The sequence below is a fragment of the Cetorhinus maximus genome, chromosome 6 (genome assembly GCF_964194155.1).
Source record: "Cetorhinus maximus chromosome 6, sCetMax3.hap1.1, whole genome shotgun sequence".
Taxonomy (NCBI): domain Eukaryota; kingdom Metazoa; phylum Chordata; class Chondrichthyes; order Lamniformes; family Cetorhinidae; genus Cetorhinus; species Cetorhinus maximus.
In genome coordinates, this window is record NC_135884.1 from 102,162,679 (window position 1) to 102,177,375 (window position 14,697).

Genomic DNA, 14,697 nt, shown 5'->3' on the forward strand with positions numbered 1-14,697 from the left:
AATGTTATGTGCCAAACAGGAGACATCCAACTAAAGTGATCTAATAATATGGCTGTTGAGAGGTTCATAGAATCATAGAATGGTTACAGCACAGTAGGAGGATATTAAGCTCATTGTGTCCATGTTATACAAACATATGTATGGACATACTAATGGAGCTGGCCATTTGGCCCCTTGAACCAGCTGCACCATTTGATAATATCAAAGCTAATGATTATTGTGGCCTCTACTTTCAACCCTACTTTCCTGTCTACCCTTGATGCCCTCTGACTCCCTTGTCAATCAAGAATCTATCTAACTCAGCCTTAAAAATATTCAATGACCTTTCCTCATTGCTCCCTGGGGAAGAGAATTCCACAGAGTAACCACCCTGTGAGAGAAAAAAAAATCCTCATCTTCATCTTAAATGGGAGACCTATTATTTTTAAACTGTCACCTAGTTCTAACCTCTCCCAAAAGGGGAAACGTCCTCTCAGCAGCCACCCTGTCAAGCCCCTTCAGGATCATATATGTTTCAATAAGATTACCCCTCATTCTTCTAAATTTCAAAGGATACTGGCCCAGCCTGTCCAACCTTTCCTCCATAAGATAACTCCTTTATTCCAGGAATCCATTGAGTGAACCTTCTCTGAACTGCTTCTAATGCAATTATATCCTTTCTTAAGTAAGGAGACCAAAACTGTGCACAGTACTCCAGATGTGGTATCTCCAACGCCCTGTACCACTGTAGCAAAACTTCCCTACTTTTTTATTGCACTCCCTTTGCAATAAACTACATTATTCTATTTGCCTTCCTAATCACTTGCTGTCCCTGCATATTAACTTATTGTGATCCATGTACCAGGACACCAGATCCCTTTGTACCTCAGAGTTCTGCAATTTCTCTCATTTTAAGTAGTGTACTGCTTTTCTGTTGTTCCTGTCAAAGTGGACAAGTTCACATATTCTCACATTATACTCCACCTGCCAAATTTTTGCTCATTCATGTAACCTGTATGTCCCTTTGCCGACCCCCTATGTCCTCTTCACAACTTGCTCTTCGACCTATCTTTGCAACATTAGCAACCCCACATTTGGCCCTTTCATCTAAGTTATTGAGATAGATTGTAAATAGTTGAGACCCCAGCACTGATCCTTACAGCACTCCACTTGTTACAGCTTGCTAACCTGTAAATGACCCATTTATCCTTCCCCTCTGCTTCCTGTTAGCTAACCAATCCTCTATCCATGCTAATATGTTACCCCCTACAATGAGCTCTTATTTTGCTTAAGGTGCCCCATCAAAGGTTATTAAGCAAAATAAGGTGCCACAAGATTTTGCCTCTCTGCAAGAACAATTTAGCTAGGCCCACTCACCTGCCCTTTCTCATCGCCCTCCAATGGTTTTCTCAGATCCTTATCCAATTCCCATTTGAAAGTCACGATTGAATCTGCCTCCGCCACTCACAATGCATTCCAGACCCTTGCTATTCATTGCTTAAAAGCCTTTCCTTATGTTGCTGTTGGTTCTTTTCTATTTACTTAAATCAGTGTTCTCTAGTTCTCAACCCTCCTGCCATAGAACAGGCTCTCTACCTACTCTGTCTAGACCCCGCATGTTTTTGCTCTCAATTTCCTCTCAACTTTCTTTTCTGTAAGGAAAACGGCCCCCTTCTCCAACCTATGCATGTAACTGATGTCTTTCATCACTGGCACCATTCTCATATATTTTTTCTGCACCCTCTCTAAAACCTTTACATCCTTCCTAAAATGTGATGTCCAGAATTGGACACAATACTCTAGTTGAGGTCAAACCAGGGTTTTATAAAGGTTTATCATAACTTCCTTGCTTTTGTACCCAATGCATCTAATTAGAAAGTCCAGGATCCCATACACTATCCATCAATTTGAGCACATATCCTCAGGCCTCTGTTCCTTTAAAATTCTGCCCTTTATTTTATATTGCCTCTTTTCACTCTTTCTACCAAAATGAATAATTTCACTGTATTACAATCCATACTGTCACTGTCCTTTTTATTCCATGGGTTTCAGTTTTGCTGGTAAGTTTATTAAGTGGCACTTTATCAAATTCATGTCTACCACATCAACCGCATTACCCTCACCTGCCCTTATTACCTCAACACTAAAATCAATCAAATAAGTTAAACACAATTTGCCTTTAACAAGTCTGTGCTGGCTTCCCTAAATTAATCCACGTTTATCCAAGTTAGTGTTTATTTTGTCCCAGATTATTGTTTCTAAAAGATTTCCCACTACTGAGGTGGCTTGTAGTTACTAGATTTATCCTTGCACCCTTTTTTGAACAAGGGTTATTTGTAATTCTCCAGTCCTTTGGCACCAACCCAATCTATGAGGGAGATTGGAAAATAATGACCAGTACCTCTGCAATTTCCTCCCTTACTTCCCTTGTTTGTCTGACATTAACTTTTTGGCAAGATTTCAATCTTAAGCCATTCAATGTTCAAGTTACCAGCCACATGCATTTTGTTTCAAAATGAAAGATCTCCAAACAGTAACTGGAAAGTCTGCAGAAATGGCCTAGAAGGAGCACTAGATATCAGTTCAAATTACTGTTCCTGCTGTAGCTTCTTTCTTTTTTTTGATGGTGTTGAGATTTGCTCCAGGTGTGCTCTGTAATAAAATAGATGTAAATTCATTAACATTAGTGCCAATTTAAAAAAAGACTTATGTAATGGTTAAGCAGCTGTAGTATTCTTCTTGACACTACTTACTGACCAGCTGTCATTCCTTGAAAGCACCTAGTTATGAAGAGAAAATTATACATTGGTTCAAACAAATATTTATTCAAGACACATTTATGTATTCAAGGCATATTTATATTTATTCAGTCAAGGAGTAAGATTGATGCTAACAATGTAGAAGCCATACCATTGATGCCCAAAGACGAGAAAGACTGAGAAGCAACACTGGTAGCAAAGAAAATAGTGCAAGGGATATATTCATGTTATTTTTGCTTAAAATAAACCTAATTGCTACTTTTATAGATATTTTGACCAATCGTCAATTTTGTCTGGCCATGGTTGGGTGTTTAGGCTTCAAGCCCTAATTCTGAAATCTGAACACCAAATCAGTGCTTAATGAAGGAGTGCTCAAGTGTCAGATGTGCTGTCTTTTGGATGGGACATTAAAAGTTCACCCCCCCCCCCCATGTAGACCTAAAAGATCCCTTGGCGCTATTCGAAGAGCACAAGGAAATTCTGCTGGTGTCCTGGCTAACGCTTATCTTTCAACCAACAATGTCAGTAATCTCATTGCTGTTTGTGGGACCTTGCTGTGTACAAATTGGTTGCCTTGTTTCCTATGTTTTTATTGGGGAGACGGTGGCGTAATGGTAATGTTACTAGACTGGTAATCCAGAGGCCCAAGCTAATTATCTGGGGGACAAGGGTTCAAATCCCACCATGGCAGCTGATGGAATGTAAATTTAATTAATAATCTGGAATTGAAAATCTAGTCTCGTAATGGTGACTGTGAAACCATTGTCAATTGTTGTAAAAACCCATCTGGTTTGCTAATGGCCTACGTGTGACTCCAGACCCACAGCAATGTGGTTGACTCTTGGTTGCCCTCTGAAATGGCCTAGTCAGCCACTTGGTTCAAGGGCAATTAGGAATGGGTGACAAATGCTGGCCTTGCCAGTAGTGCCAAGCATCCCACAAAAGAATAAAGAGAAAAAAAATGTTACTGCAGTGACCATACTTCAGAAGCACTTTATTGGCTGCAAAATGCTTTGGGATGCCTTGAGCTTTTAAAAGGCACAATATATGTAAGTTCATTGTTTCCTTAGTGGTAAAGTGGTACAAAGGTTTTGATTTGGTCTTTCACTTCCTGACATGTTGCAGCACAAAAATGCCGATATGTTCTTTATTATTTGGGTCAAAGATACAAAACAATAGCCATGAAGTATAATCTGAAGAAACTGGATAAATTGAATTCGACATCACAAGGTTCAAATCACTGCAGACCCATTAAAGTGGAAAGATAATAGTTTGAGTAAGGTCCCTATTTTATCTTTAGACAAACAGTGGAATATTTGATTATTTCACTTGTAAAGGTCTCTACTCAACTGAGTTTTGCATCGTTCTTATTCTGAATATTTACTCCTTTGTTTTCCAAATGTAGAGTAAAGAGGCAAAGTGGGATAGGTAACATTCTGGGAAAGATTGGAGGAAAGAAACAGAAGATGAGCACCTTGGAGAAATCAAAGATCGACTGGGAAGCCTTCAAAGAAAAGGAAGGGATTGGTGATGAGCTTGCAATCTATAACCGAGGAAAAGAAGGGTGAGTGCTGAAATGGAGTTCAAAAGGAAAGTGATCTAATTTCTAGAAGAAGGCAAAGATAACAGAGCAGTTTCTGTGGTCAAACACTTTGTACTTGGAAATACCTGGCAGCCAGCGAAACACACTATCCATTTCTATCCCCCACAAGCATTGAAACATCTTGGTTATAGTGCACTCTTCGTCCACAGCAGTGGGATTTTATTGTTGCACTGGATTCTGTCCAACTGTGAGATAGTCAGCATCAGTTGCTGTATTTCAAAGTACATACCAAGCCTTCCATCAGTTATCCCTCTCCTGCAACAATTTATGACATACCTTAGAGAGTTCTTTTGTCCTTTCTAATATCTTAACTGATTTGAAGCTTGTGAGTGCTATGATGGCATTTCAGCATAAATGCTGGAATTTCTTACATGTGACTTACTCCATCTATAAAATAAGTCGTTAAATGCAAGTTTTGATATTACAATGACATTGAGCAAATTGGCACAGAGAAAACTACCATGATATTACCTCTTATAAAGGTTGCAGTATATTCAAACTGAGGAGAGCTCTTATCGCTTCACTCTAGTAATGAAACATGGACATAAGTTTGAGTTCAATGATTTGTAGGAGCTTCTTTCACGAATGATCAATCCTTGTCCATTTGTGTTAACAGCTATTTGAAGGATGAACATGAAAGACACTGAAATTAATTTAACCTTGGTTTATCTTGTTACAACAGGTGTATTATAGTTTGGCTTATTTAAAACTGCCATTTTATCACTTATTAATGGAGAAAATCTCCATTCACTGATGATTATATTACACCTGTTGTGACCAATACAACAGATGTAACACTATAACATGGTAGTCTCAACTCGGATACAATACCCAATTTTAACCAATATCCATATTCTTTGATCAAAATGCAACACTTGATAGGGTGGAACGATATTTTTTTAATGAAGGAAATGGTATTGTTGTGCTAAAGCAGCCATAGCATTCACGGCTGTGTCATAGACACTGACAGTAGCTATACTGATAGGCTGTCTCTCCCTCTCCCACTTCTTATACCTGTTTCTGTGCTTGTACCTATGCTATCAGCAGCAGCATACGTATTCCTGTAATGGGCTGGTTTTTGGATGCCGCCATGCCCTTTCCTATCTACCCAGAACCCTGAAATGACAGTAACAATGCTAATTTCCTTAGCTAGCTGCATCCTTTATCCTAATCCAAACAAATACATTGGTACAGTTACTTTGCAGAGTTTTACTGCTACATTTCTACTGCTCCAGACCAATACTCCTCACAAGGCAGGTACTGATCAACAGAGCTATACCATACCCAGGAGGGGGCACAGTCGAGCCCCAGTGAGCTGGGCAATGGCACAGCCACATCGGAGGAGGAAGATTCAATCAATCGTGCCAAATGCTGAAAGGTCGAAGGAGGATAATGTACCATGGAAATTATCACAGAGGGTTTCATTTGCGACTTTGTTTGGTTCTGTGGCAAAGGGTGGAAATCTGATAGATTCAGTTAGGAAACTGTGGTAAAGATGAGCATGGGTTTGAGAGTTGACAGTGACTTGGCAGAAGAAAAGGAGGTGTGGTTATAGTGCTACAATCTCTGCAGAGACCATTAACGTTTAAGGAGGAATTTGCACACCCAGCTATTTACTGAAAGAATGAAGCTGCAGGGTTCCATGGTTTAAAACAAATGAATTGCACTACATAAAAATCCAGTAAAGCAAACACTACTAAATAAACTCTATCTTGGGTAACTGCATATACTTTATATCGAAAAGCATGATAAAATACAACCACAGATACTTTAGACTAAAATCCTCAACTGAACCTTCCCGTTTCCACGTTGACTCGCCCCAGAAAGTCTTTGGTTACTTATCAGGTTTTGGAAAATTACCCACTTTCTTGGGACCAACTTCCAAATTTTCCACAACTGCCATGTAAGGTCTGGGACACAGCTCAAGCCTGAGCTTCACTTGCAGCTCCTGCACACTGACTTAAACAGAAAATTGGAAACACCAATTGCACTATTCTCCTGGTCCACAGCTGCTTTACAGCTTCAGGCAGATTTCTGCCTCTGCCTGATTCCAAGCTGAACTGCTTGTTTTCACTATGTAGATTTCCTCCCCTAGCTCCAAGCTAGGCAAATTTTCCAGCCTCTTTTCAATCACACAAACTCTTTCTCCAAACTGAGCGCAAGTTCCCACCTGCATTCTGCGCAGTGAACGATAAAGTTAGTATTTTCCCTGCTTAAGGTGCAAGCCTGGCTAACATCTATCTCTTTTGCTCTCTCAGTGCTCAGTGAGCTGCAAACTACACAAAACCGAAGCTGTCTCTGTCAGTTTCCAAAACCGTAATCCTACAGACAACCTCCCAGAATTCCAACCAAGGCACCACCCTGAATCACATCTTTATGGCAACAGAGGCTAGTTTAAGTTAATTATCTTTTGGCTTCAAATCCAAACCTTTTGATTCTGGGACCCACATGAATAATTTATATCTCTAATGGAGTTCATGACCTTCCCTCCAGACTTATTGATTCTCCCAAGAAACCCCTTGTCTACAAAGGTACTTTTAGCTTCTTTGATCTGGGAACTACATGAATACTGCTGCAAAAAGCTGTAGAAGCTTTTCGAGTTGCACTCATCAGGTCAGATGTAAGAATGCCAAATTTCAAAGGGACCAACAATTCATACTGTATGAGAGAAGGGATGCTGATTGGTTGGCAAGTCGGCTCTGGTTGAGACATTGCCATGGAGCAATGTCAGCTGACATGGTAAATGCCCCCCTCTTTTTCAAAACATGTCAATTCAACCCTTCACTCCTCTGCCCTGACGAACTTGCTTCATGGTTTATATTAATATTTTATGGGTAGCTTTTATTTTGGGGAAAGGGCTATTGTCCCCCAAGCTTTTGTTTATTCAAAAAAGGTGCGATGTCTGAACATATCGCTTTTGCCTGCAGAGGACAGGTCCCGACAAATGAATATATGTAGCTTTTAGCAAGCACAAATGAGCTACATTGCGAGCCCAACTGGTTGCTCGTTAGCTTGGGATTAGTCATTAAATGCTGCCCAATCAACAGCATGTTTCCTCTTTCAGCAACACTGTACTACCAAATGACTATTTGTATAACCACATGAATAATCCAAATTCCTTATTGAAATAACCATACACCACCTGTCTCTACTAAAAGTTCAAAGATGCGTTATCCATTGTTTAAGTTTTCCCCCTTCTAACTCTTATTTAATAACTGTAATTACTTTGAGGTGGACTAGCAATTTCTAAAGTCCAGAATTCTAATTACCTTTTCCTTACAAATTTAACCTCCCCTTCAACAACAAATGTTCTTTGCAGCAATATTCAAGCTCTCTACTTCCAAATGACTATTTAAAGAGTAATAACCAATAAAAATGGGGAAATGGCAATCCCCATGACTGAGAGGAAAGCTTTTCCACTTGATGGTTATATTTTCAAGGTGTTTCATAAAGCTTCGCGTCCAATAAATTGTTTTTTTCAATTGTACCTACTGGTATTATGTAGGCAAGCATGGCAGTTAAATTACACAGCAAATTAAATAAATGCAAGCAAATATTTCTTGTTGGCAGTGTTTGAGTGAGGAATATAAGCCCAGACACCAGGAGAATTCCCTGCTCTTTAGGATAATCCTAAAGTAATGGGTGGCTTTGAAGAAACAGTGGGGATAGAAATAAAAGTTACCCCTAAAATATTAATATAAACCATGAAACAAGTTTGTCAGGGCAGCGGTGTGAAGGGTTGATTTGATATGTTTTGAAAAAGAGGGGGGCATTTACAGTGTCAGCTGACATGGGGGCTAGGAAGCTATCATGGATTCCAGAAAGAGAAGTTTGTTGGTCAGTAGTTTAGTAGGGGCGGTGCCAAGGGGGGAGAAGGTAGATCTCAGAAATGAGATGAACTGGGAGAGAGTATAGGAGAGATGGGAGAAAAACTAGAGAAACGTGAGATTAGAGCTGAATGGAGCTTGTGTTAAGTTTAACTTTTTGGTCATGGGCAAAGTGGGAGAAGCAGTAGAGGTAGTTGAATGGAAGGCTTTACTGACGATATCCATTGACTCATTAGACTTGTTGAAAATGAGGGTGGAGACATTAGGTGATGAGGAAAAGCCCCAGGCTATCTTTGCTGTTCAGGATAATCCTAAAGTAATGGGTGGCTTTGAAGAAACAATGGGGATAGAAAAGAATAGACGTTTTTACTAGGGCCAGGGACATTGAAGGGCTAGGGCATCGAAGTTGGAGATGGGGGAGTGGTGGAGCCAATTGACAGTTGCAGGAATATCATGCAAAATGGAGTACCAGAGAATAGGTAGTCGGGAGGTTGATGGCAAAGTTGCAAGTTACTTGGAGTGTTTCTTCTCAGATATAGATTCCAAAAGAAGTGAAGTTACAAGGCGGGAGGGGATTTTGAATGGTGAGCTATATAAGGAAGTGGTCAGTGATGGTCTTGTCAAATAACAGGACATGGGAGTCAAAAGGCCACAGGAAATGACAAGGTCATTGGAGTGGCCAAGAATGAGTAGGAGAGATTTAGGAAGGATGGGAGGGCAGTAAATTTAGAGGAGAAGTTGGGTGCCTTTATTGTTTAAGTGAGTATCATTTTAAAATCCATTAAGAACTGGGCTAGCTACGTAAACATTGGCTACAAGAGCAGGTCAGAGGCTAGGAATCCTGCAGCGAGTAACTCACTGCCTGACTTCCCAAAACCTGTCCACCATCTACAAGGCACAAGTCAGGAGTGTGATGGAATATTCTCACCTGCCTGGATGAGTGCAGTTCCAACAACACTCAAGAGACTTGACACCATCCAGGACAAAGCAGCCCTCTTGATTGGTACCCCAACCACAAACATTCACTCCCTGCACCACCAACACACAATGGCAGCAGTGTGTACCACCTACAAGATGCACTTCAAGAACTAACCCAGGCTGCTTAGACAGCACCTTCCAAACCCACGACTGCTACTATCTAGAAGGACAGGAGGAGCAGATACATGGGAACATCATTACCTGGAGGTTCCCCTCCAAACCACTCACCATCCCGACTTGGAAATATATTGCCGATCCTTCACTGTTGCTGGGTCAAAATCCTGGAACTTTCCCACCCTCCAAACCACCCCCGCAACAGCACTGTGGGTGTACCTGCACCACATGGACTGCAACGATTCAAGAAGGCAGCTCACCATCACCTTCTCAAGGGCAATTAGGGATGGGCAATAAATGTTGGCCTAGCCAGAGACGCCCACACCCCATGAATGAATAAAAATGCTGTTTTTTTGAACCAGGAAAGTTTTTCCAATGTGTTTGAGAACTGCTGACTGCATCCAATTCTGGGAACCTGGGCAGCTATTCAGTGAGGGCCAGTGTTGTAACCACTTCATCCATTGTCTGATTGAAATAGTAGCCACCACTGTTCTAAGACCAATCTTCCCTCTATCTAGTCACCAGGAAAATCCTGATAAGAACCTAGGCTGACCTGCTCTTTAATTTATTTTCCCCCAACTGCAATGGTGTATGCATCACCTTTGCTTGGTATTTCCCCCGTACAACATAGATGAGAACAGAATTTCATGAGGTCAGGTTTTTTAACTGAATCCTCTGTTGGTATGCAGTCAAACCATGGGTTGGTTCATTGTTGTGTTTGCCTTGCTACTAAATGAATGCTGTTGTACTCGAGTTGTTCAGAAGTCAGATCTTCCACATTTGTCAACTTAGCAACTTTTTTTAAGGTTTTTTTTAAATAGGTTTTTAAAGCCTTAATGCTTATTATTCATGTTCTTTAAAGCTCACATAGTAAATATGACTCCCAAAACCCTTCGTGTATTCAAAATTTTCTTGTTTGTGCATGTTGGATAAGAAAAGCATAACAGCATGGTATAAGGCTGTTGGCAGTAAAGAGCACTTCAACTTTCTCACAAAGATCTTTGACACATATCTTTGATGGGATTTTTGCCTTGTTTGAAAAGGAACTTCTGAGTTGCCTTGATGTCTTTTTGATTATCTAAAATAATCTTGACTTGTTTACCTTTAACAGTGCCTGAAAGCCATGGCTTCAGGCTTTTTCATTTAGAAATGTACTTCATTTTGGATGAAAAGAAGGATCCTTTATTACAGCTAGCAATGTTGTGCACTTTGTTTTGGAGAATTAATGAAATTGTGCCCTCTGGTCTTTGTAATAAGAGCAGAACTAGCTTTAGTTACTGCATCACACACAAGTTTAGAGGCAAATTTCCATTATTGGTTACCTGTGCATAAAGAGATAAAGCAGTCAGTCATCACTTTTGTATGTGCATTCGAATAATGGTTCGTTTTCTGTTAGAGCTAATCAGTAATGTACAGATATGCCTTAGTGTACCAAGTATTGTCTGTGATTTCAGAATGCTATTTTGTTCAACAAATCATTTTTCAATTTCAGTTTGCTTTCACAAATTATCAGAAATCTTGTCACGGCTGAGAATGGTCTGAAAGACTTGTCTCTTTATTGGTTCACCTATCCCACCACAGCAGCTGGTGGAGTTTGAGTTCAGTTAAAAAAATCTGGTATTAAAAGCTAGTCTCTGTAAAGGTTACTGTGAAGCTGTCTGTAACCAAAGAGTTACATTCAATGAGCCTTAAACCGTCTGAATCCACTTCATTATGGTACAGGCTCACAATGCAGAGTTGCCCCAATTCCAATTTGAACCTCACTGAAAGGTTACTAGATGGCACGTGTTAGGGCGGAGTTGAGTGCTTTATTTGATATCCTACCATGCTACATCTGGCCTGAGTGTGCTTGATGGTGCTAGACAATGTTTCATTCTCAGCATTAGCGTCCTTCAATGAATTCACAAAAAAAGTCATTTTTAAAGAAATGGTTTAAATGTTCATTAGAACACTGTTCCAGAATTGCAGAAGAAAAATAAGTCCCCAAAGAGCTAGTTAGAATTAAAATTCATTGAGTTAAATTACTACCGGGGAGTGGGGGGTGGGGGCGGCGAGAGGTGGTTTTTTATTGTATTCTGCTGCTTTTAAGGAGGCAAAACACACTGACCTGCTGTAATAACTGCAACAAGTTGGCATAGCATCGATTGGAGTTACTCATTCATGCTCTTCATTAGATTATGCTTGCTTTTGATTTTAGGATTATTTGACCCTGAATAAAGTTAATGAACACCCGGCAACACTGAGTGGGTGGAATCCGTATCAACCAACAGTAGTTTGTTTTCTTTCTGTTGCTTAAGGCTATTTGATTGCAAATAGTGTATTAATTTAATTTTGCAAAATTAGATTAATACACTATTATACATGAGGCATTTTAAAGATATGTTTTCATTTAAATTTATCACAACTTCAGGTATTTTAGTGAGGGTCTCAGCCACGGTGCACAGCGCTGTGCTAAATTTAAATTACAGGTTAAACTACAGAAAGTATAGGTTGCAGTGGTTGCACACACTTTCAGCTGCTGTTCATTTGAGTGATACTGATGGTCAAATTGCTGTCCACTAGTTCGGATTGGGAGCAGAAGAATGAAATATTGTAAAAATAATTGTGTATTTAGAGCTTATGCTTTCTTCATAATATCAGAATTGTCACTTGGTAGTACAGAACTGGAAGTTTGCTGAAAAGAGAGACATGTTACCAAAGCTTTCCTTCTTGCACTCATGAGTGGGGAGCCTATAGCTCTCCATTGCTTTCTCCATGGCAATGCCTCAGCCAACCAGAGCTGACTTGCCAATCAGCACTCTTCTCCTGTGGTACAAATTGTTGTGATCATTTGAAATTTGGCATTCTTCCGTTTGTCCTGATGAGCGCAAGACGAAAAGCTTTGGCAACATGTCTCTCTTTTTTCACCAGTATCAGAATTGAAATGTTTAAACAGTTGTGGCTCCTTTGTTTATTTATTCTTTCCGCTAAGGTTTTGAAATGGGGTACTTTGGGGCAATTACGTTATGCCATTCCACCCTGCAGAGACCCGCACCAAATCCATATTGTCCATATGACACTGTCACTTCCTCCCTCGCTTTCTAGTCTCTCGACAGTAGCCACACAGTGTCTCCAACTGATCTTCCTGGAAACCACCATTTTAGATTCTTCCACCCAAACAATCCTCCTTCCCAACTGTTTGCCATTTTGTCCCAGCACTTCATTTCCACTCTAACAGCTGTTTGACTTCCTCTTTTGTGGGACATTTTATACTCCATTTTGACCCTTGAAGGTTCAAATGCCAACCATGCTGTTGAAGCTTCAAAACTTACCAACTATCTTTATAAAAAAACTTTATATATTCTTGATGGTGTTGAAAAGGTGAGTAATTACTGTCCTGTGACATCTGTCAAGAGCTTCTGTAAATGTCCGTTAACATTGGTTACCTATACATGAAGAAAATTCCGTGAAAATATAGAGAAATGAAGAGCCTCGTGCAAAAAAGAGAAGTCTTTAAAAATAATGAACATTTTCTGAATTGCAAAGGTCCTGTAAACGTTGAAAAACTTTGTTTTTCTTCCTGGTTTTACTTTTATACAAATAAATCCAAACAAAAATATTTCCCTGCATTTATCCAAGGACTTAAACACTTTTGTGACATTGATTGTTTATCTGCTGCAACTTTGCTGTTTACTTGTCAAGAGGGAAGCGTTTCCTGTGTCCTTTCTGTGACCAGATATTTATTCTTCCCATTTCAGCTAACATGTTCCCAATTAACTGCCCACAGTCCTCTTTGAAGTTCATTATTGATGTTCCATTTAATATCGTAGGACGATTTCTTGAGCACTGATATTATTACATGTTGTCTAGGTACTCGGGCTCAGCACTTTCAGCTAGTTTCAAGGGTTTTTAAAATTCTGTTGATAAGCTGTGCACTGAAACCTCGTGGCCCTGCAGCACTACATGTACAGGCACCACAACTGTTTTCAACAGCGGGATGCATCATTACCCTTTTGCTTTATAACGCATATATAAGACTGCAAAGACACACAAAAATGATGATTTATACCTAAATCTGAAAATGAAATATGATCGAGTTTGATTAATGTATCTGGCAACCCTTCAGGTAAAAGTTGAGCCCCCTTCATAAGTTTGCATTTAGGATGATAACATTCTACAATAATGTTTTTTTTTCTCAATTTTCTCTTCCTGAAGACTTTGACTGACATGGAATGGTGCTTGCACCACTCCAGCCCCTGATCAATGTGTCATTCTTGCTTTATATTCTGTGAAAGTTATTGTTACAACCCCTGTACTCCGTACAGACCAACAACTTGATAAAAGAAAAGGATTCGCCACAACGCCAAAGGAAAGAAAGCCAATGGACAAGATTTCACTTTTTAAAACTTTTACTGTAAATAATCAACTAAAATCAACATAATTTCAAAGAAAGAGGTAAGTTTCTCTTAAAATAAATAGTCAATACAACAAAGATGCGACTCGTAGTTACAAACATTTGCATTACTTCTGACATAAATGGGGCACCACGTACAATCTCAGTCTTTCCAAGTTGGCCTCCTCTCTGTATGATTTCTCACTTCCCACTCAATTGTTTTGCCCTTGAGTTGTATTCACCAGCAGCTGTATTGCAGCTGCATTCCATCTAAAGTCCCCAGACATGGTTACTACTGACAAGGTGCATGACTGCAAACCCTCTCACCTCTGGTCACAACACAGTCCTGATAGCAAGGAATTCCCAGAGACTCCCTTCTCCAACCTCTAAATGGGCTCTGGCAACACTGAAACAGCAGCAATGGGTCTTGTCCAATGCATATTCCCTTGCCATTCCTCAGCTCTCTGTCCTTTCCAACTATATAACACACAGTCACACAGTCTCTGCTCTATTCTCAGAGACCCCCTTCACCACAAGGATCTGTTTCAAAACTGCCAAACAGCAAACTGTTGCATCCGGAGAGATCCTTGCTTGTTTCCTCTCACATGAATTCTAAGTATTCTGAGCGGCCAAACAGAAACACCAGGCTGAAACCCACACCACTGCAATTAGACTTTTATTCACCCTTTGCTTCTTAGCAGTTCATCCCCAGGGCAACCTAGGGTCACATGGGCATTTCTTGGAACCTAATGATGTTCTAATCAGAAAACCAATTAACCATTTTTCGGAATACTCCCCAGTGTTCACCCTTGGCTTTTAAGACCCTTGATCTTAAAGGGGACATCGCACAAAGAAAAAACACACTTTTCCCAATGCACATGGGTCATCATAATTATCAGAGCTATTGAACTATGCAGCCATCACAGCCAAATGCAGATATGCCCTGATCCAGTTACACTAAGCCAGTCACAACTTTTCTGGTATCTCCACCCTCTGCTCTGCCCTTCACCTCAACTGAAATCAAACTAATTCTTCTAACGAAACTTGGCAACATGCCACAGAAAT

The 14,697-nt window shown here is 40.1% G+C and overlaps 1 protein-coding gene across 2 annotated transcripts in view; it reads left to right on the forward strand.

Annotated features, from left to right (window-relative positions):
* The window catches only part of cfdp1 (craniofacial development protein 1), a 198,085-nt gene that overhangs the window by 164,595 nt on the left and 18,793 nt on the right, over nt 1-14,697 (forward strand). The window contains exon 6 of one of the 2 annotated variants that reach the window (XM_078544210.1): nt 4,144-4,302. The exons of the other annotated variant lie outside the window; for it this stretch is intronic. Coding sequence (XP_078400336.1) covers nt 4,144-4,302 — 159 coding nt within the window. The remainder of the gene's footprint in view (nt 1-4,143; nt 4,303-14,697) is intronic. 2 annotated transcript variants of the gene reach the window in all.